The sequence below is a fragment of the Myzus persicae genome, unplaced genomic scaffold, assembly GCF_001856785.1.
Source record: "Myzus persicae strain clone G006 unplaced genomic scaffold, MPER_G0061.0, whole genome shotgun sequence".
In the NCBI taxonomy this organism is placed as follows: domain Eukaryota; kingdom Metazoa; phylum Arthropoda; class Insecta; order Hemiptera; family Aphididae; genus Myzus; species Myzus persicae.
In genome coordinates this window covers 1-22,844 of record NW_019103774.1, presented here as the reverse complement: position 1 = coordinate 22,844, position 22,844 = coordinate 1, and the positions used below count along the sequence as shown (strand labels likewise).

At 27.3% G+C, this 22,844-nt stretch overlaps 3 protein-coding genes across 4 annotated transcripts; 1 reads left to right on the top strand and 2 right to left on the bottom strand.

Moving 5' to 3' along the window:
* Window positions 1-723: 723 nt before the first annotated feature.
* Window positions 724-3,477, bottom strand: LOC111035252 (trafficking protein particle complex subunit 2-like protein). Its single transcript, XM_022316791.1, has 5 exons — window positions 3,096-3,477; window positions 2,681-2,844; window positions 1,625-1,712; window positions 1,428-1,507; window positions 724-845 (listed from the first exon to the last, which is right to left on the bottom strand). The coding sequence occupies exons 1-5, from the start codon at window positions 3,126-3,128 to the stop codon at window positions 800-802; spliced, it is 411 nt and encodes a 136-aa protein (XP_022172483.1). The 5' UTR covers window positions 3,129-3,477; the 3' UTR covers window positions 724-799.
* A 326-nt stretch (window positions 3,478-3,803) lies between these two features.
* LOC111035241 (ankyrin repeat and IBR domain-containing protein 1-like) lies at window positions 3,804-17,719 on the top strand. Of its 2 annotated transcripts, none has more exons than XM_022316777.1 (22): window positions 3,804-4,168; window positions 7,683-7,853; window positions 7,926-8,044; window positions 8,112-8,319; window positions 8,384-8,566; window positions 8,709-8,886; window positions 8,959-9,137; window positions 9,830-10,063; window positions 10,134-10,279; window positions 10,383-10,602; window positions 10,816-10,950; window positions 12,642-12,801; window positions 12,870-13,006; window positions 13,178-13,414; window positions 13,476-13,610; window positions 13,683-13,839; window positions 13,932-14,040; window positions 14,126-14,166; window positions 14,242-14,428; window positions 14,508-14,684; window positions 14,749-14,953; window positions 15,013-17,719. In XM_022316777.1, the coding sequence occupies exons 2-22, from the start codon at window positions 7,788-7,790 to the stop codon at window positions 15,670-15,672; spliced, it is 3,873 nt and encodes a 1,290-aa protein (XP_022172469.1). In that variant the 5' UTR covers window positions 3,804-4,168; window positions 7,683-7,787; the 3' UTR covers window positions 15,673-17,719. The 2 variants fall into 2 exon arrangements, with proteins under 2 accessions (XP_022172469.1, XP_022172468.1); XM_022316776.1 differs by having other exon boundaries at window positions 14,239-14,428.
* Window positions 17,712-22,838, bottom strand: LOC111035243 (zinc finger protein 271-like). Its single transcript, XM_022316778.1, has 4 exons — window positions 22,789-22,838; window positions 19,139-19,511; window positions 18,206-18,351; window positions 17,712-18,099 (listed from the first exon to the last, which is right to left on the bottom strand). The coding sequence occupies exons 2-4, from the start codon at window positions 19,425-19,427 to the stop codon at window positions 17,980-17,982; spliced, it is 555 nt and encodes a 184-aa protein (XP_022172470.1). The 5' UTR covers window positions 19,428-19,511; window positions 22,789-22,838; the 3' UTR covers window positions 17,712-17,979.
* Window positions 22,839-22,844: the final 6 nt, after the last annotated feature.

Below are 22,844 nucleotides of genomic sequence, written 5' to 3'. Positions count from 1 at the left end.
TTTCAATATCTTTTTTATTGTTACAGGTATGCACAACCTATGATAAATCTTAAAGTACATTTTTTAACTTTTTTATCAATGTTTAAAAAAATACAGCTAAAACAAAATTTAAAAAATTTCAATTGTCTATTTATAGTTCAAAAAGAGCCGAAACATTTTGAATATATTTTTTCTTGTACGGAACATGATAAATAAACATTTGGTGAAAGTTTAAAGTATCTACAGTTATTTGTTTTTGAGTTACCACAAAATAAAACAAATTAATTTTGATTTTAGAAGTGAAATGTTTGATTTTTTTTACTTGATTATTTTGAATAATACTTGGAATTTTTCATTTTGATCTTCCAGAAGTACCAATTAAATTCACTTTCCTACAAGAAAATATATTGAAGTTAAAATCAATGTACTTTATTTACTAGAAACCATATACAACGTGTATAATAAGATATATTCAGTTCTAAAAAAATTTAAAAATTTCAAAACTGATGAATTTATATGAAGTTGAATTTTTTTTTCATAAGACTATAATTAATTAAGTCTTAGGTTATTAGAATTATACGTTTTATAAATAAATAAATTATAGGAATTAGGAAGCTATCAATATCAAGATAAATTTAATTTTGAAATTATTTTTATTATGAAATGGTAGTGTGTATAACCATAGAACTATTAAATAATATTAAATTAAAAACTTAAAAATAGAAAATAAAAACGCATATAATATAAATTTTAACAATTTTCTTAAGTTTAAAATATTTTTATTGAATTATATTTCATTATTATTATATTATTTATCTACTTATGAATTCCCAGTTAAAATACCTCTGGCAACTTTGTTGAAATTCCTGCAAAAAAATATTTTAAATTATATGTTTTGTATTACATATTTTAAATACAAGTTTCTAGTAAAAATGTTTGATTAAAACAAGTTAAAAATATAAACTAATACATATTAAACAAGATGTTTTTTTCAATATTAAATATTCATCTAGTATCTAAAAACAATAATAACACTCTTGAAAACATTTTTTTTACAAACAAATTTAAATTAATCATGAAAATTAAATTTACAATAATAATACAAAATTATTGAAAAAATAATTATATTTTTTATAACTTCATTACTTATATAATTATTATTTCTAAGTTTCTTAGTTTCTGCATAATTTTTTTATTTCATACTTTTCGGCAGGAAATTTTTTTGAGAATTTAGATGTGTAAAAATCTAATTTTTAATGTTTTTGATTACAGTTGATTATTTAAAGTTTAGATGATTGGTGTGAAGTGGTAATTTTGATGAGTACCTTTACACTCAGCAAAATTGAGGTCAATTTTCAAAATTGAGGTCAATTTTCAAAATTGTTGTAATATAAATATTTTTAAAAAGCTTGAATCATCCAGTGTAATTATATTTTATTAATACTTACTCAGATGTAATATAATCTCCAGGAATATAAAACGGATTACACATTAAATCGGTATAAGCTGTATGCAATTTTCGGAACATCTAAAAATTACATAATATATAGTCAACTTAAAAATATAATAAAATAATGAGTTAACATTTAGTAATTATTTAATAGAATAACATATGAAATAATCTAGAAAACTATTATTAACTTACAAAACGTATTTCATTATCTCTTAATAACAAGTTGCTAGAATCTATCACAACAAAAAATTTTACTTTAGTATTTGTAACATATCCATATCTAATGATTAAATGTTAAAGAAAATTGACAATTAGAATAATATACAAAAAAATATCTGGATAATAGACATCTTTTTAATTGTTTTATTAAATAAACATAAGTTTAATTTATTATCACTATATATTGTTTTTTCCTTCTATGTTTGTCATAAGTCGATATAGTATAATTGCATATTTGTGTAATTGATAATTGTCGAGGTGTCATAGTTATCGACTAAAAACTAAATAAAGTTTTAATTTTGATATTAATTTGTAGATACAGGTAAATATAAATTAAAATATATTTATATAATTAATTATTCAAAAATAGATACTATTTATTGAGCAATCCAACTTAAATTAACTTGATAGCCCATGACATTTTCTAATATATTTAAAAAATTGATTCTAAAATTATATCAATTACACATTAATATAGTTAAATAATTGTTATGTCTTTAGTACAAATATGTTTAAGACCCCCATGCAAATTTTTATTTATTTTTTGAAATTCTGTTTAAGGCTCTGAACCTGAAAGTGTTTTAAAATGTTGTTGCTTTTTTACACCCGTAGATGTACCAACAAATTAGTGTTTTATAATTTTGTTTTAAATTATTTACTGTGTAGTAAGTAAAATTAAAAAAAAACATTTGCCCTGAGAGGAAGTGGGTGAATTAAAATGCACCTACCACTATTTACTAACCAATGCAATGCTCAGCTAAAAATAATTTAATTATGTAAGAATATTTTAAATAGTAATTCCAATAAAATTAAAATTTAATTGATCTAAAATATTTTTAAATTTTTTATTGAGGATACCAAGATTTTTGATAAAAATCAAAACCTCCAATGTAAAAGAATAAACTATTTTTTCTAACACTTTTATATTCAGTGCTTAAAGTTTGGAAACAACTTAAAAATGAGCATTTAAATTAAACTATATTTGTGCCTAAGTTCTTTTGACAAAAGATTTGAAAAAGAAAAGGATACATTTTATGATCTTCAGTAGAATACAATAGTCCCAAATACAGATCTCGCATATCCTTTTTACCAGTTTTCAATTTTTCTTCCACGAAGTCAATTGATGAATGTATTTCATATTGAATTTGTAGTTCGTGTTCTGGGTTCAATGAAGTTACATATTTTGGAGCATTCTGAAATGAAACATAATTTATATCTAAGTCTCATCAATTAGGCTATAGATATATTTTTTAATTTACTATTGATACCAGTTTTGTTTTCTTAATTTTAACCTACCCAAGGTATTTTGTTCTAGAATAGGATAGATATGTAATCAATAAAACATTACTTTTAATAACGGAATTTAGTTACCATGAACAAAGAAATCAATTGTGTAATTTTATAAAACACAAAATCTGTAATGCATCATTTATCATTTGCTTACCTCTTTGCTAACTACCGCTACGCACAGTGCCATAATTGATCATAAATAAAAATACACAAGTAAGTTTCTATAAGTAAGTAAGTGCATAAGCCAATGAAAGCCAATTATTTTTATGATATATTTTCACAGGCTAAGATTGAATATGAATCAAATGACTCGAAAAACTTAAACGTATACCCAAAAGTTAAAATTTCGGAAATATATTATTTACTATTTACTCCTCCATAATCTCTGCACAGAACACATTAAATTTCAAATTGCTCAATTGCTCTATTTATTTATTTTGTGATTCCTTTGCTACGCTCATTGCCCAATTTACGTCATTCAGAATTTACACTTTACGTTTACAGTAAAGTTTATTGTTTGACGTTTGTGGTCTAGCACCCTTATCTTATTAGTTTTATCATTTATCACAGAACAAATATCACGAACTAAAAAGATAATATATTTTATATCCATAGAAATATAATAATATTCTGAATTTATTTATTTTATGTAATTAATATAGACATAACGAAATATAATATAATAATATATTATTATATTTATATTTAAATTTATTATAGTACGATTATGATGGGTATAAATAAATAATAACAATAGATACCTATTAGAAATTATTGTAAAATTATCGACAATAAGTCGAAAGAGTTATGTGTTTATTGTTCCAGGGGAATTTTCGCGCGGGCGCAATCTCTTGTTTTTGTTTTGATAAAATGTACCTATTATAGTATTATTATTAATTATTATGTTTCATTACGGGTTGTAGTAATTATTATTTGTTGTCTTCGGAATTCCGATTCTGGAAAGTGGAAACTGAATGTCCGATGTCTGAATTCAGTGGACATTAAATCGTGTTTGGTACGCGGAGTAGCAATATGTTGCTAAACTAATCGTCTCGTTGTTTCGCGGGAACGGAAACACAAACAGAATGAAGACCAAAACTCGACGACACACGTATCATACTTTCGCTTCCATCGTACGAAAATGCATGGTCAAGTCTTAAATATAATAGTTACTCGGTCCAATAAAATAACACAGACATAATATAAACTCCAAGTTTCGAGTTTATTGTGAGTATATTATGCTAAATAAATGATTTTTAAATATAAACGTAATATAGCCCATAGGCACATTAACTGAAATAGACACTTATTGCTGCTATGTGTCTATGTGTGTCGTTTAACACTATTGCTGGTGTAATAAACATTTTGCTTTGGTGTAGTAATTGGATCACAAGCTCTTTACTTTGACCAAACGTGTACGTTTATTAATACAAACAAAAAAGAAATGTTTTAATAAATACTACCTATATTTACATTAAAATTAATATACAAAGTAAATAGTCTTCACTAATAATCTTCTGATGGTTGTTTGACCCAAAATCCGTGCGCTGCATACGATTCATCATTTTCGTTTATGTCAGGTCCCCTATAGACTTTAATTTGAACTCTCCCCGGTTCATCTAATAAATTAATAAAACGATTTTACTGATAAATCACTTATACTAATTTTTTTTCCATAAGAATTTGTTAGTGAAATATATTTTAAACATGCTCAATAAGTGTAGGTGCATGGAATACAAAATTATTGGGCTTTTGTGAGTAAGAAACCAGTAATAGAGATAAAAATTAATAATATTGAATTGTATTGGTACATTTTCACATTTTATGCATGTTTAAATTGGTACTTACATACTTTATATTTATTGGTGCTATAAATTATTTTGTTCTACTAGGCATGCAGTGTTAAGAAAGACTGCATTCCCAGTATTATATATTCATATTTTTGTATTAAACATTTGATATTCAAACTAAACAGATCCTTGGGATATATTTCTAATTTCTATTTTATGCATATTGCATATACATCAGTACAAGACTACCTATATTTTTTTAATGTATGTAAATGTATACAATTTCACTCATCACATTGCTGCCGATTATTTGAATTAAACATTTTTATGAAAATTGTGAAGATAGTACTTAATAATACAATATAACATTTCTGAATCTTAATTCATTAAAAAAATTTGAATGATCAAATAAACAAAATATAGAATATTTTCCTCTAAATCTAGATTAAATCAAATACTATTTTTTTTAAGCATGTTGACTATGTACATATTTTTATACATAGAAATTACTGCTGTATAGTCACACCTATGAACAGGTTAACTCAAAATCATTGTCACCTCAAGCTTTTTCCGGGTCACTAGGAATTTCATATTATTGTATATTACTCTTATTCAGACTTTTTTATCAGTCCCTTCAACTTCGAATTAACCAACACAATCTATTGAACCATACTTACCAATGATTAAGTAACTTCAAGCTACACATACAAAATAATAAACAATTCATTTAAAATGTTTATTTGACACCAAATGGCTTCGACTATGTTGCTGAACAATACTTAGTAATCCAATTAGGGTCAGAACACAGTCAACATCTTAATAAATAAATAAGTATAATATTATTGTAATTATAGATGTATTACATTTTTGTATCGAACCCATTGAATCTTCATCAAAGTATTTATGATTGCTGTAAATCGGCTCATCTTCTGTATCTTCAATGCTTTGTGGTGGTGTATAATCATTTTCCCCAAAACTTTTTGTGATTGATACAATAAAAATAATAAAGAAAAAAACCTGTTACAACATATAAAAATATAATTAACCATTTTATACTCTATTAGCGTTAAACTTTATTTTATTGATGCTAATTGACACTAGTAAAAAAAGTTTAAGTGATTAAATTTGTTTAGTGATTTAACAACATTAAATAAATTAAAATATTTAATATTTACCTTTTTAATGCCCATCTTAATTTATCCTATCTAAATGCTTAGTACTCGATTACTAAAGTCTATAGTTACAATGAAGTCAAGTTAAAAAAGGAAATTGCTCGGTATGACTTAGATTCAATGTTTATTAAACCACGAAAACCACAGATGTTATATAGTATTCTGCATACCTACCAAAACATAATGGATATTTAGGAACTAATAGAAATTGCAAGTCAAGCATTGTTTTTTATTGTACTTTCCTTTTATACGCTTCATTAATATAATATATTTTTTTAAACAATTTTATCTATATTATACCCAATATTCATATTTTTTCTGACACACATAGAATTACTTCATAATGTGTTTGTTAGGTTGAAACGTGTTATACATGAGGAACTTATGATTAATGACATTGAAAGATAACAATAGGGTACATGAATAGATTAATCCTTTTATTTTTCCGAGAATATGAATATTTTGAAAAATTAATAGTTGGTACATAAGTGTAAATAAAATAATACTTACAATCTGAGTTAATAATTAATAATATGCTTAAATTTATAGTGAAAATGTCAAATGTCAAAAATTAGTAATTATTTATGGTCAAAATGTTTTTGGTTGTAGTTCCTTATAAAAAATACAATACATTTTAAAAGAAAATTATGAGGTTGTACGTAATCAAAACATAATCCTTGTTTACTCATTTTATTCTTTATTTGTGTATAAAACATAATTTGAAAATTATGTTGTATTCAGTATATCATACATCAAAATTGGCCATGCTTTATATTTATGCAGCATCTATGGCATTTTGTTTTTAATACATTAATATGTTGAAAAAACCAATTTATTAGTATTTATTGGGCACAGATAATATAATGTAATTATTTATTTAAAATAAGTTAGAAACATTAGAGCATGATTTGTCAATGTGAAGTAATTATGTTAAATAATATTTTGACAAAACATAAAAAATGCACTTTTGTAATACCTACTTAAGTAAATCAATTTAGGTTTTCAAATTTAATAAATACACAGTAATAATAGTAATAAAATACTTAGTGAAAATTAATATATTTTTTTTTAGTTATACAAAAATCTGACATTATTTTTGATTTAAATATGCATTTTAAATGAACACAACTCTAAATACAAAATATGTTATAAAATTACCAAGAAAATTATAAAATGTAATTTACTTTTGGATACGATTTGAAATTTAATACTCTGTTGAAATTTTTTACTTACCTTTATGGTTAACAAAAGAAAAGACAGAGCCGTGTGTAATACGAACAATAGTATAATGTTGTTATTTCATAATATTTATTATTTGTATAAATATTGAAGACTAACTTGTTGTAATTATTGACTTAAATATTTCTGTGTTAGATTACTTCTCGTATTTTATATTATCTTTATATTTTTGATAATATTCTTGCTTAAAAGAAAACCAGACGTTTATTTTTATCATATCCTGTATTTATATAGTTGGTGTTGAGTTTTCTAAATGTATTGGATAAGTACTAATTAGATAATATACACTACTGTTATAAATCATTATTATTATTTATGTACACACATATAAATTATCAAAAGAGGTTATCTACGTTTATTTTCTTATATGATTCGCAATTGCGTTATAATAAAAACAGTAATAAAGTAGGTATACATCTTTTTTCATTATTATTCATATTTAAATTGAATATATGAAGTAAACCTATTAAATTATATTATTAGTTATTGACTAATGTTTAGAAATATTGTATTTAATTAATAATGGTTTTATAATTTTAGTCTTGCCATTAAGAATGATTCTCATAACAAATTTAATATTAAAAAAGAAAACAGTATGGATATTTGAAAGCAGATAGATATGGTATATTCTATAAAAAAAGCAAAATGGGTGGTACGTCTACCAAATTCAAAAAACATCTACAGCGAGGGGATGAATACGCTGCTATGCGGGTAAATATTAAACATTTTATGAAACAAAACACTGGTAAGTACCTACAATATTTTAACTATTTTATTTTGTAGTTGTATTCAAACTCTCCGGAACTTAAAACTCTAGACCCCAATTGGAGCTATGGAGATAGTCATAACCATAATACTCTTTTATATTATGCAGCAAAACATGGAATGAAACACTTACTTAGGTAAATTATTGCTGTATTCATTTAATTATTGTTTATGTAATAATAAATATTTATTAATGAATTATAGGGCATTCTTAAATGAGCATAATGGAAATCCAAATAAAAAGAATAACTCTAATGAAACAGCACTTCATGCAGTTTGTTCTCTTTCTCCACAAAGCCCCTACTCTGCACAGGAACGACGTGCTGCCTGTGTAACAATATTATTAAACTGGCAAGGGGTAGAATTATCAGATGGAAGGAGAGAGAAAATACGACTGAGTGTTCAAAATAATGTAATTCAACCAAAAATAAATATAATTTTCTTAAAATATATTAAAATGGTCATAACTTTAATAGGATGGAAACACTGCATTGCATCTGGCAGCGGCTTCGGGTTTACAGTACTGTGTTGATTTGATGCTTTCACATGGAGGAGCCCCAATATTCAAGACTAATAACCAAAAAGAGACTGCTTGTGATTTGGCTGTGAAAAATGGAAATGAGACCTTAGCTCGTAAATTAGAGTCTCGAATGGTTTTTGTAAGTGTTTTTATAATATATTTATACTGAACAATTATTAAAAAATTTAAGGTATCATCCAAAAACCTGATAATATTAAATTAAATTAATATATTAAAGTTTATATATTTTAGTTATAGTTAGTATGTATTTTTTTATTAAGGGTGAAGACCTGAAAGATATATTCACTGTTGTGGATGATTATGATTTTGGAGAGGAGGAAACATATGCTGGGTTGCGCACACAAGATTTACAAGAAGCAAAAGATCAGTTATTGGTAGAAACTGCTGATATGTTGAATTTGCCATTATTTACTGCTGAAGCATTACTTAGGAATAATGGTACAGTTATCATTTTCTCCAACTAAAAATATATAAAATCTGCATAACTTAAATATTTCTTTAATGTTATAGAATGGTCTAGAGAGATTTTACTTGAAAGATGGGTTCGTGACCCAGACAAGTGTTGTCAAATTGCTGGTGTACAGGTACCCATGTCTGTGCAGTCAACCAAAAAATTTTACTTGAATGGGTTATTACAGCAGACAAACTTAAATGATGAAGCTCAACTTAATGTTAATGATCAAACTATTGTAAGTTGTATGAATTTAAAGTGGACTTAAATTTAGTAACTAGAAAAATTAATAGGCCAAGGACCACACAGTTATTATTTTTATTGCGATATTAAAAAAAACATATTTGCAGTGCAAAATCAAATAAAAAACTATATACTGTTGCTATAGAAATTCCCACTCTTTTCTTACAGCTCCCTATCCAATCAATAAAAAAAATCAGTTTAATGTTTGATAAATTTTACATTTTGCATGCTCTCCAGGAGGTTAGCCTAACCTATCCTAGACTGGTGTGCCATTGAATGATAGTGGTCAGTTACTCGATGATGTAAAATGTACAACTATAATCATTATGTGTATCATGTTGATAATAAAATATATTTTTTATCATAATAATAAATAAATATTTTGAATTTTTATAGTACCATTTAAAAATAGTCATACAGATCTTATAAAGGAAGACAATCTCCCCTCATTCATTATGTTGACTTAACTTAACTGAATCGAGTTAATTTTTTTATGAACTTACCCTCTTTTGAAAAATTATCAGTATAAGTTAACCCACTACTCACTCTTGACTTACAAAGGTCAGCGTACGATGTTAATTATATAAAGTAATACATTTTAAATTTTATGAATATCCTATTTCCTATAAATGCTATACTGTTAGCTTAATATTTTAATTATTTACAAATAATTATGTATTTTTTCAGTGTGATATTTGCTTGAATGAACTGCCGTTATCTGATTGTTCAATTAAATTGTGTTGTGAACATAAGTTTTGTAATTCATGTTGGAAACAATACTTAACTTATAAAATTAAAAGAAAAGACTCTAGCAACATTTGTTGCCCAGCTTTACACTGCCATATTTTAGTTCCAACTGAACTTATTGAAAATGTCGTTAGTCCTGAAATGGCTCGAAGATATTTTGATCTTAATATTGAAGTAAATAGGGCTTATAGAAATATATATACTTTATTTTAATTTATAACATTTAACTCTAAATGTGTTATAGTCTTTTGTTGAAAGTAACCGGTCCATTAAATGGTGTCCTGTTCCAAACTGTGGACTTGCTGTTCGCCTACCAATCACTAGAAAACCAAAGCCTAATTCTAAGATTGCACGTTCAGTTGATTGCGGCAGAGGCCATTATTTTTGTTGGTAGGTTTTAAAAGCTGCTATTAATAATAATTCAACACTTTTATTCTTATTTTGAAGCATTACTTTGTTACTTGTACCGTCTTATGTATTTATTATTCAATAGGGAATGTATGGGTGATGCTCATACTCCGTGCAGTTGTCAACAATGGTCTCAGTGGATGACTAAAATATCTGAAGTTAAACCAGATAAGATACGTGAGACAACCGCAGAGTATGAAGAAGCTGCTAATAGTTTATGGCTGGTCACAAATTCAAAACCCTGTCCAAATTGTAACTCGCCCATACAGAAAAATGAAGGCTGTAATCATATGAAGTGTTCAAAGGTAAATTTCTTCAATACTTATACTTTTTACTGAATATAAAACAAATATTCAATCATTATCTAAGGTAGGTACTATATTTTAGATTTTAATCAATTATTAATAAAAAGTTACTTTCATAGATTTTCAATAAAAAATAATATATTTTTTAATTAAAATCAATTTCGCATGTTATAATTAAATATTACTATTTTAATGTTTAATTTTTTGTTTTAGTGTAAGTTTGAATTTTGTTGGATATGTCAAGAAAGCTGGAAAAAACATGGTTCAGCTACTGGCGGTTTCTTCCGTTGCAATCGTATGAATGCTGTTTGCAAAGCTGATGAAAAACGTGGACTTCTTGTAAAAGAAGTAAGTACGAATATTAAAGTATTTTTTAAAAAAATGTAGGTATTGTGAATTAATTTTTTCATTTAAACAAAAAATGTGTTATAATATCTAAAGCAATGATAATATACATGCAAGTATCTTTAACTGAAAGACTTAAACTTTAAAGTAATAACAAGTTTCGTATAGTTAACCAAGGGGGTTATTGGCGAGACAAATGAAACAGTGTGGAAGAGAATCATAAAGGTAGTTAGTGGCAGAATAAGGTTATATAGGGAGTGGAGTTTTATAGTCAATGGATAGACACTATAAAGTTGATATCTGTACATAGACATATATAGGTTGACTTGGGGGGTTTACACCTCCCCCCAGTATGAATATTACCCTCATAATAATTATTGTTTATTTCTTTTAGGTAAATGTAACTGTGATTATGATATTTACTTAGCAATTGATAATAATATCTACTACTATTACTACTTTTGTAATTATTTATCATAGTCGTGTTACATTAAAACGTAATAAATAATATTATTTTAGATTCTGAGTATAGTAAATTAGTACTCTAAAGTGGTAAACATTGAAAATGCCTAATTCTTTTCTTTATAAAATAATCAGGAAAAATAAAAAAAAATTAAGGAAAAGCTGGAATATGGAATACGAGTTTTTGACAAAATCAGTATTGTTTTTTTTTATGTAGAATATACACTGTAGATAACTCAAAAACAAAAAACAGTAGACGCTTATAATTGTCATTAAATTGTATATGTTTTTAAGCTATTTTATACATATCAAGACATTTTTGATCTTATGTAGTTTTTTTTTATTCTCAATATTTTAGCTTGGTTAAAATGTTAAAGAATTGAATACAAGGTTGTTCATAAAATGTTTATATAAAATGTCAAAAATGTCAAAAACACATTAGTCATAATATTTTTTATAGGTTTGAATTTTAATGAAATTCATAAAAAAAAATTTATTTTTAAATCTAAGATTTCAAACCACAATCAGTTTTTATAAGCATTTAAAGCCCAAAGTTTTTCAACATTGGATATTCACCTTTCAATTAACTATTTTTTCTCAATCAATTTTAATATTTTGTTGTGAAAAACGAATAACTATAGATTTTGACATTTTCTCCAAATGCTTATATTAGTATTTTCTATTTGTACATAGGAATATTTTGATGCCTTTTAAGCTTTATACAACATACAGTTATTTTAGCTTGGTCAAAAAGCTTAAAAAATTTAATACAAAATGCTCATAAGTTGTAATTATAATAATTTAAAAATTTAAAAACGATGGTTACGCACAATTTTTTATTAAAATTAATGAAATTAACAAAAACTGCCGTAGAAGAGGTTGCTTGCCCATAAAATATTTGCTTACTCTTATGTATCTGCATGGAGAGTAGGTGAATCAACAAAACCAAATACAAGTATAGTAAGAAACATTACAATAATTGTTGGCTGGTAGTCTGATAGACTGCTCTCAGGCTTGCTAATACCAAGCAGCTGACTAATAGGCTGGTGCTAATGTAAATTAAAGAGAAGATTTGCAAAGCCCAAGAATTTAAATTAAATTTGTTAAACCATTATATGCATTCTGGAACTAAATTTTTAATTATTTTGTTATTGCTTTATTTTTATATATGAGTAAACTATTTCAGTCTATTTATTAATTATTTCATATTTAACTATAATTATTGCCCATAGGCTCAACAAAAAAATAAGCAAAGTTTGGAATTAAGTAAATTTCTTCATTATTATACTAAATTTAAAAAACATGAAGTGACTCGCACAATGGAAGAATTGTTTGTAGAAATTGTCAAAAATTGGAGAGTAGCTCTTTCAGCTGCCTTAAATATATCCGAAGGTATCTATTCTTAAATTCTATACAACAAATTCCATAACATAATTGCTTAAAACTCTGATTTATTATAGATGACGAGCGTACAAAGTTTGTAGAAGATGCAGTTGTTGAAGTGCAGAAAGCAAAACGTGTTCTGTGTGCATCTTATGTGTATGGATTTTATATGCTATATAGTGCATATAATAGAAATATTTTAGAGTTTATGCAGGTAAAATTTAAAAAATGTATATTATTAATTAATTGGTTTAAAACTTTAAATTAACAAACTTGATATAAATTTAATAATATGGTAAAAAAGATTTTTTATACTTTTTAGTAGAATTTAGAGTTTTCAGATTTTCAATTTTCTTAGAAGTTATGAATTTGTTTTATTTTTTAGAATGAAGTTGAAGAAGTTACTGAAAAGTTATCAGGGATGGTTTTAAGACAATATTTATGTAATCCAAGAAGTGCCATAATTAATACTACTAGTATATTAAGACGAAAACGCCATGAATTCATCAATGCCATATCAGATGGATCTATATCCTTAAAAAGCATGCCTTCTATTCCACCAAATGTTACCAAACCAAAATCAACCACCATGTCTCAAAAGCATATAAATGCTACTGCTAAAGTGAGTATACAAATTCTGAAAATAAAGATTTAATAAATAAACAAAACAAAAAAATTTCTAGGATTTATTGAAGAAAGCAATTGGAGATTCAATTCAAATCGATCCAGATAATCCATGGATTGTAGATTCAAAAGGAAGACATCGTAACCTCACTGCCATATTAGATTGGCCTGAAAGTTGTTCAGATGAAGAAGAGGTTAGAAAATTAAAATTACCATAAGTTAGGGTTTTACATTACATTTGAATTTTTTTTTATTATTTAAACAAGGAAACTGAATTGGATCGAGCTCTAGCTGTGAGTGTGTTTGGCCAGTGTAAAATGGAGCACTGTAAAAAAGCAAGAGTGAGGAATCCTAGAACATCAAAGTTTCATGAATACTGTAGCTTAAGGTGCAAAAATACTCACAAAACGTTACTAGAAGAACGTAAGTTAAATAATTGTACTTACTACTTAGTTTAATGTAATAATAATTATTATTTTGAGTTGAACTAACTACCTACTAATTTATTTTTATAGGAAAAAAGGAAAAGCGCACCAGTATTGTTGGTACTTTTGCAATGGACCTTATTGTTGCACTTGAAATGTCTAGACTTCAAATGATAAAAGATGCTCAACTAAAGAAAAAGTACATTTTTATTTTATTTTTTTCAAATAAACATAATTAATTAAAAACTATAACTATTGTTATAAACACTAATATTTGTTTATAGGTCAGAGATTGAAGAAGCAAGTTGTAGCAAAAATTATTCAGGTGAATACTAATTTTAACCTATAGTTTTATTGAAAAAAACAATTTATCATTTGTATTTATATATTTTTTAAGAAGTTGTTGAAGATTCAAATGATGATGACCAGCAATTGCAAATGGCTTTACAGATGTCTTTAGACGAAATTGCAATGGCTAAATCCAGAAATGTTTCTAAGTCTACAGACAACAGTGAAACAATTTTACTTTCAAAAAATATTCCAGAGAATACTATTTTAAAAACAGATATTCCTGTTATCTTACCAAAGTAATATATTTGTTTCATAATTAAACTCAATTGGTGTGTACACAATTATATGTTTTATTGTTTTACATTTTTTTTTCAGATGTAGTGGTATTAAACTTGATGATGGTGTATTTAAAGTAGGAGATTTGCACAAAAACAGTTATTATTTGGATTTTAGTGAAGACATATACAGTCGTATGGAAAATAAAAATCTTAGAAGATCATTGTCTTTTGGTGATTTACTCTCACGTAGAGATTTGTACAAAAATAATCGAAGGTTTGTTTGTTGTGTGCAATTTATTTCCCAAAAAAGTTGTCTATAATTTGATTTCTTTGCTTAGATACTGTGTTAATGTGTATCATATGAACAGTGATGACAGACAAGATAAAATAGATAGAAAACGCGGAAAACTGAACCACGGTTTTCAAGTATTTCCTAGAAGAACTGCTTCTATTCTCATGGAAATTAACAACAATGGTGAATGCCGTGCAGTCACATCTTTAGATGACAGCAATATTGCCGCTCCTATAAGTTCGGACAAAAAAGTATATGTAACATGAATATTTTTGCTGAGCATCTTACTAATATTATTTATTTTCTGTAGCTGTGCAATATCTTAGCTCAACTGTATTGGCAAAACTCATCTAAACCCTCTAGCATTACATTGCCCAAACGTTTAAGTAAAATTGGAAAAACCGCTGCCCTAGACACATCAGATGAAACATTAGAGAAAGAATCTAAAACTCCTGAAGAACTATCTATCAAGCCTGAACTGAACATTAGAATCGAAAAGTTCAGCAGTCACTCTGAAGACAGTGCTGATAATGATATATCTGCCGATATAGAATCAGATACCGGTATCCCAAAGTCACCAACACTCTTCATATCTGGTGTATCTATAAATCGTACACCAGAAACAAAGTCACCAGTATCAGGCCGTCAACTGAGGTCAGCAAGCTTAACAGTACCAAAGTTTATGTTAAAGCCACTTTACAAAGGTACATCAGCAGACAATTTAACTTCATGCAAAGAATGCAACGTTGTCCATACAAATAAAGCGCATTCCTATCAAACTTTGTTTAATGAAGACAGGATGTGTGCTTCAGCTAATATGGCCGACAAAAGTAGATGTGTGTTTACATTTCCGAAATCAATGACTGACGGTGAGTTATTTTCAACATTACATATCGATAGAAACAAGTTAAGCTCAGACGATTTTCATGAAGCTTTATTCCTTAAAAGACGGAAGCACGAGCAACATTAAGTGCCATATTTATAATTTATGTAGGTACATTATAATAACTAATATTATGTTTACATACAAGTCTCTCTAAAGACTACTTTTTTTATTTGGTATATAATAAATCTACCAATAATCATTTGTAAATATTCCTCATGTATTTATTTAAATTAAGTTGATTTATTCTATTTTGCATTTTTACTAAGCAAAGGTTTTTCGACTTAATATCCATACAACTTTCTTATTATACAAGATACAACACTAAAAATTTTCTGAAGACTTAAATTTTCTAGTCTATGCAATACAAATAAAAATGTAGTTATTAAGAAGAAAATATGCCAAAAAATCTACTCTTTTTTTCATACCTAATAGTTATAAACAGTTCCTAAGTGGGTTGCAAAATATTTGGTATTTTATTTTAAATTTTAAACTTTTTTTAGATCATACTTTTCTTTTTATAAAATTATGTATAATATTGATCAAATGTAACATAATTCAATGCATAAAATACTTTTTTAGTTGGTCGTTTGCATATCAAAGATAGGTATTATATTGCTTATACTTTTATATACCTAAGAAAAATACTTGCAAATTTACAAAACATTTTTTTAAAAACATTCCATAATTCTTTTTAAAGAACAACTTTCGTTTAATCAAATTTGAATTTTAAATGTTCGACTTTTAATTATTTATTTATTTTTTAGTTTTTTATGTGTTAAATTAAGTTTTTTGCAACCCTTGTCCCTTATCTTAATGCCATTGTAATAAAGTCTGAAAACATTTATAATAAATATATAATATTACTTACATTTTTTTGAACAATTTTTGTAACTTTGCCACACAAATGTATTTAAAAAATATACTTTAAATTGTACTATTTCCCTATTGCAATATTGCCATATTATTTTTTGCTCCCTGATTATAATAATATTGTAAAATGTACTTATTCATGTTCAATCAAAATTCAAATTACTATAACAACTTTCTAATAAACCCTAGGAGTTAAAAAAAAATAATTTTATGCCCATGATTTAATCGTAGTGATTGTTTTTATAATACACCATATTATACTTTCAATAACTTTTTAGGAACATTTTATTTATTTTATTATTGACATGTTTGGGTGTTAAAATATTTAATCATATATGATTTAACTCTGCGTGTGAAAAGTATATTTTTAAATACATTTATGTTGTATGGGATTGTTCTGTAAAGATTTCTAAGTCTTTTAGTTATAGTTATTATTTATAAGATGTGATATACTATATAGGACATAGGTATACCTTTTACGTGTCATTGCCTAATAACTAAATAGGACTTTTTTTTGTAGTTAAGTTCAAAAAAAGAATCTAATCATTGTTTGTTATTTTGACAACATGATTGTGCCAAGAATTTCTAAATAATAAATCATGGTGCATAGAATATATTTCTTTGTAAGTTTTTTAATAAAATTATCGAAAAAATTTTTAACGATACAATACTACTACTCCAATCAATATTTCTATCAGTTTACTAAGTTGATCATTAGATAATCGGAGTCAATGTTTTGTATGTTTATAATAATAAAAAATAAATTAAGAACCTCTTATTAAATGTACAGCTAAATGTATTTTCATGACAACAGGAAAGACTTCAAGAATATATTCTATTGCTGTGGTTTTCAACCTTTTTGGGTACACCGCTCTTCCGATTTTTAAAATCATTTAAATGGCTCATACTAATAATGATAATAAGAAAATAAACAATTTACACTATTTACTGCAGACACAATGCCTCCCTTAATAATAATGGAAGTTGCGACGCACAGTTTGAAAACCCCTGAACTATTGTATAAACAAGAACAAAAAATGTACTTAATTATTTGTAAATATATTTTATATGAATTGAATCCTTTGATTTGGCCATACAAACAAAACAGGCCTACAAAGTTATGTATAGTTGTTCATAACGTTAATTTTATTTATATTGTCAGATTTTTTTTTTTAATTTCCTAAATTGTTTCTATGTAAGCATTGTAAGTGTGTACAAAGGTATTATTTTAAAAACAATAAAAACCAATTGGATTTTAAAATTAAAAGGTATTTATTTTTATTCCAAAATACATACTGATAAAATCAAACTATTGTCAGAACGTCAGGCAATTTTTCTAACAACAGTTAGAGGTTGCTCAAACAACAATAGTTTTGAACTGCTCTGATGGTACAATGTTGTGACAAATCCTCTGCACACATTATTCTTCGACATAGTACTATTGGTGTTGAAATCAGTTGTCAACTGAAAGATTTTTTACTAAAGATTAGAAGGCCATTAAAAAGAAGATGAACCTAATCTTTATATAGTGTCTTCCACGGTCTCGTTTATAGTGTTTATCGGTTTAACTCTGATAGTGTTGAAGGGATAGTAAGGTTGTTCAACAATTTCGGACTGTAATTTTTCTTTTTCATCGAGCACCTAAAAAAGAAAAAAAACAGTCATTGGTTAATATATCAAGCATACCTTCGTAACTCATATGCATTACGCCAAGACGATTATTTTGTGCTTAGTGTACATGATTTACCTCATCCAAGTCGATTGTTTGAACACTCATGGGGTTAATGTGCATAGTTTCTTCCTTGTGTTTGACATTGTGCATCATATACACATCTCTACGAATGGTCTTGAAATTGCACATGTTACAGCTATATACGATACCGTCGTCCATTCCTGTGTCGATATACCATAAAATATCTTATTAATTATTATTATAATAATCACTTGATGCCTAGATATAAATTTGCAAGTTATTCTAAATGTATACTCTTTTGAGTGACTGGGTGTAATGAGTCCAAATTGAATTTATAAGAGTGAAAAAAATAATAAACAACGCCAAATAATGATATAAACAATTTATACCTATATTATAATTATTTTTTAAAAACAAATGTGCAGCAGCCAAGGGGACCCAACAGAACTATACTCGATAATTATTAAGTCGTTCACTAATTTTCAGTCTTTTCAAAAATATTTGTCAGTTTTGGAATGGTTGGAAATTAATTATGCGTCAATAATATTTTATTCAAAGAGAGAAACTATTGTTTATGACTTATAATGTGTAAAACTATCTAGTAATTAAAATATTTTTTGTTATTGTTGTTGTCCAGTCTTACAGATGGGTATATACTGTTCACGAAAAAAACGTATTAGTATATGGAATGTGTGGGTAGAACCGTAGACGTGCCTACATAGTATTTAGGTATTCACCAATGTGGCCATCAAAAATTGCTTGGTAGATTTGTAGATAACCCGTACGAAGTAAGCCCCCGTTAAAAAAACCTAAAATATTTTTTTTTAAACTGTGTTCGAGCATATATTTTTTTTTTCTTCGGCTACTACTCCCGTTTTGGGGCCAGTCCGTCCCTGCGGCGGTAATGCCCCCCCCCCCACACGCACACGTGCTGACGACACGCCCGAATCATAAGCTATACATATATAATACACCTACAACACGTACCCGGGTGTTTGGACTTGAGGTGCTTCTTGTACGCCGAGGCCTGTATGCACGAGTAGTCGCACCACGGGCAAGTGTAGTTCTTCCGGCCGGTGTGCCGCATCTTGTGCTTGTGCAGGGTGTTGTGGTCGGCGGTCCGGAAGCTGCACTCGTCGCACGCGAACGGCTTCTCGCCGGTGTGCAACCGCTGGTGGAGTTTCAGCGAACTGGCCAAGGCGGTCGAGTACCCGCAGACGTCGCAAGTGTACGGCCGCACGCCGACGTGCACGTTGGCGATGTGTTGGTGCAACATGTGCTTGGTGGAGAAGCCCCGGCAACAGTGCTCGCACGTCAGTTCGGACTTTGGCGGCGGCTTCTTGGTTTTCTGGTGGATCGCCTGTGTGATATCGTATAATCGTTACATATAATATGAGAATCGCCGATCGTTATAACAATTTATCGTTGTTTAACATTCTTTCGGCTGTTGTGCGTCCATTGTCGTCGATGGCAAACCGAATTTTTCGATCACGAGGACGTGGGATCTCCGTTTTTTTTCCATAATGGCACTTTTAGGTTTTAACGACATTTTTCGAAAAATTAAATTATAATTAAATACCAATTCAAAGTCTTTTACAGGTGATCTCAATTGTTCCCTATGCCTTTGTTGGTGGTTGGCGCTGATTTCGTATTGTATTTACGAAATCGTATGATAAACTCGTAAAAAAAAACCAAACATATAGATCGACGGATATCACGGAGTTTTGTGCTATTTAAGAGCTAAAACGTTTGTTAGGTTTAAATAATATAACCAAAAGGGGAAAATATTTTTTAAAAATAATTATTTTAATCTATTTTTGACAATTTATTAAGTACGACTTAGGTACAAAAAAAAATAATATTATGAATTTAATTCATCGTTAATATATGTAGACAATAGTATATGTAGCATTAAACACGTCTGTTAAACTGTTCAAAATTATTTAAGGATTTTATTATTAACCCGAAATTTGGGAAGAATTTTCTTTTTCCCCGGGGCCAATTTTTATTCCCAATCCACCCTTGAATATAGGGGCTTTAAGATAACGTAACTTTTTATGAGTTGATATGTCGTTAATCTTAATTTTAATGTTAACACTGTTTAATAAAAATGTTGAGAGTATAAACTGGGTCTGATATATAAAAAAAAACAGGTTTTACTCAATACAAATGAACTAATTAATGGGTTAAAATTATTATCCGAAATACTTAAATACACCTCACCGCCGAAACTACTTCTGCATTATACCCACCAAAAATGTTTTGTTTCTTTCATTTCTGAATAGTACATTTTAAAAACTTAATTGGGTATCTATATTATTAAATTTGTTTAAGATTTTGAGCGGATCGACGAATGAATTGATTTTACAATAACGTGTTTTTTCTATTTTTTATTTTTTGTGTCTGTCATCACGTTTTAGAACGTAAAAGTGCTTCAATTTTTTCTTCAACAGCATCTTTTCTGGTAAGAAAGTGAATCTAATTGGTACTTTAGACTCCCTAAAGTAAATAATTTCCAATAGTTTTCAAAAGCGGCAGGAAAAACAAACAAAAAATGAAGGGAAAAACGGGAATTTTTAAGGAGACCCGGTTTTCAACAAAATCGATTTTGGTTTTTGATGTAACTCAGTGGCGTAGCTAGGGGGGAGGCTGAGGGGGCTGCAGCCCCCCTCCCACGAAATGTTAATACAATTTAAAAATTATTTTAATGGTCTATGGTATTCGATCAAAAACCAAACCACCGCTGTGCAAAAAATTGATACCCCCCCCCCCCGAAAAAAATCCTGGTTACGCCACTGAGGTAACTTTAAAAAAATATCGTAGATACATGAAATTTTCACTAAATGTTTATCATGTTATCTATACACCATCAAAATATTTTGACACGTTTTAAACTATTTATAGACATATGAAGTGTTTGATTGTTATTTGTTATTTTAAACTAATGTCGATAAAAAATTTTCGCTTAGTCAAAAAACTTGAAAATAGAATACAAGGTTCCTCATAAGTTGTAGTTAGTGGAAATTAAAAAAAAAAGTTGAGGTTAAATCCACAATATTTATTTATGAAAGTTTGAATTGACAACATTGACAAAATTCGTAAAAATCAAGAAAATGAGCAAATAATTTTATAGTTAGAATTTTTTTAATTTTCAACTTTTATAGCCAGGGGTCGAAAATTTAAAGTTCCGAGCAAGTAGGTTATTTTGTAACCAAATCTAAAAATATATTACACAGTTTTTTTTTTTTAGTGGTTTTTATATTCAAATGTGGACGAAATTACACATTAAATAACCAAGAATAATGATTTATTTTATTTTGTTGTAAATTAAAAATATTATTCATGGGTACTTGAAACTTTTAAAGTATATTATTACATTTTATACACTCACTGACTTTTCAAATGTATTTTTTGTGGCAAAAATGAATTTAATTTACTGTAATACTAAGTTAACACTAAGCTCACTAGTAAAATAAATTACCTTTATCACAATAATATCATCAAATATACTAAATTACTAAGTAATATCATAGACTGACAGATCGTATTTCATATACAATGATTAAATTCAAATTTAACACCATCCATTACATTGGCCCACTACCTACTGTACAGCAGAGCGACATCCACTAACCCTCTTTTTCTTACTTCAAAATAATATTCATATTATATGTATTTATAAAATAACTTATTTTTAAATATTAAGAAAAGTTTATTCTACGCGTTTAAGTAAATCGTGAATCTATACTTCGTAGTTTGGTATTTTTTTATCATTTTTTCTGTGACGTTTCAGATTAATTGGATCGTACCTACTAACTATTTATTTAATCGAAAAATGTAATAGCTGAATTGACCTTTTTATTACCTGCTATAATAATTGTCGGACCGAGTTTATATATTTGCTCAATCAAACATTTACTAAATTCTTATAAAATATTTAAAACCTTAAAAAAATATTTTATTAAATCACTTTAATTTAATACACATAATTATGAGCTTGATTATTAAAATGTATACAGATTTGACATCATACATACTTGTATAACAGATAATATTTTATGAATATTAAAATTTGAAACAATGTTGTAGTGCAAGTGTGTAACATAATACTCGTATGAGTATCAGAGTGTATTTGAAATTTTTACTTAGCGATTTTTATAGAAATGGCCTTTGTAATGAGAAAAAAATCCTTTTCAGATTTTATTCTAATTAAATAACAATTCCAATCGCAATTATAAAAATAATATTATTATAAGTACCTATTTAGAATCTAGTTATTTATGTTTTGAGTTCAGAATCGAGGAAAATTTTGGTAAGTACCTGATCGAATTGTATAATTATATTGTGACTTATAAAGTGTTATATAAGTTTATTTATAAGGCAATTTTACATAAAATATGTCTGACCCTTAAAATACCTTTGCAAAAGCGTTTTTATACAAGCAGGAAGAGATCACAGAGGTTAAAATTTACGACGTTTATCTTTATGTAATATACTGATTAATAATTTCCAATCTTTTTCAATTTTTTATAACCACACCATTTTAGTTGATAATAATAAATGGAGGAATATATGAATACTGACGAGTATGGGAACTGGGAATACATGTTTTGTTATAAATTTGGATATACTTTTACCTTGTGATTTCTGAGCTGTTTGATCGTTTTGAATCCTTTCTTACACTCCGGACACA

Coding starts and splice junctions, on each gene's coding strand:
- LOC111035243 (XM_022316778.1), bottom strand. CDS start 19,427: ATGTTGCACCAACACATCGCCAACGTGCACGTCGGCGTGCGGCCGTAC. Junction 18,352..19,138: donor CCTCAAGTCCAAACACCCGG/GTACGTGTTGTA, acceptor ATATCGACACAG/GAATGGACGACGGTATCGTA. Junction 18,100..18,205: donor AAACAATCGACTTGGATGAG/GTAAATCATGTA, acceptor TTTCTTTTTTAG/GTGCTCGATGAAAAAGAAAA.
- LOC111035252 (XM_022316791.1), bottom strand. CDS start 3,128: ATGGCACTGTGCGTAGCGGTAGTTAGCAAAGAG. Junction 2,845..3,095: donor TAGCGGTAGTTAGCAAAGAG/GTAAGCAAATGA, acceptor GTTTCATTTCAG/AATGCTCCAAAATATGTAAC. Junction 846..1,427: donor GGAGATTATATTACATCTGA/GTAAGTATTAAT, acceptor ATTTTTTTGCAG/GAATTTCAACAAAGTTGCCA.
- LOC111035241 (XM_022316776.1), top strand. CDS start 7,788: ATGGGTGGTACGTCTACCAAATTCAAAAAACATCTACAGCGAGGGGAT. Junction 8,887..8,958: donor AGCATTACTTAGGAATAATG/GTACAGTTATCA, acceptor TTAATGTTATAG/AATGGTCTAGAGAGATTTTA. Junction 9,138..9,829: donor ATGTTAATGATCAAACTATT/GTAAGTTGTATG, acceptor GTATTTTTTCAG/TGTGATATTTGCTTGAATGA.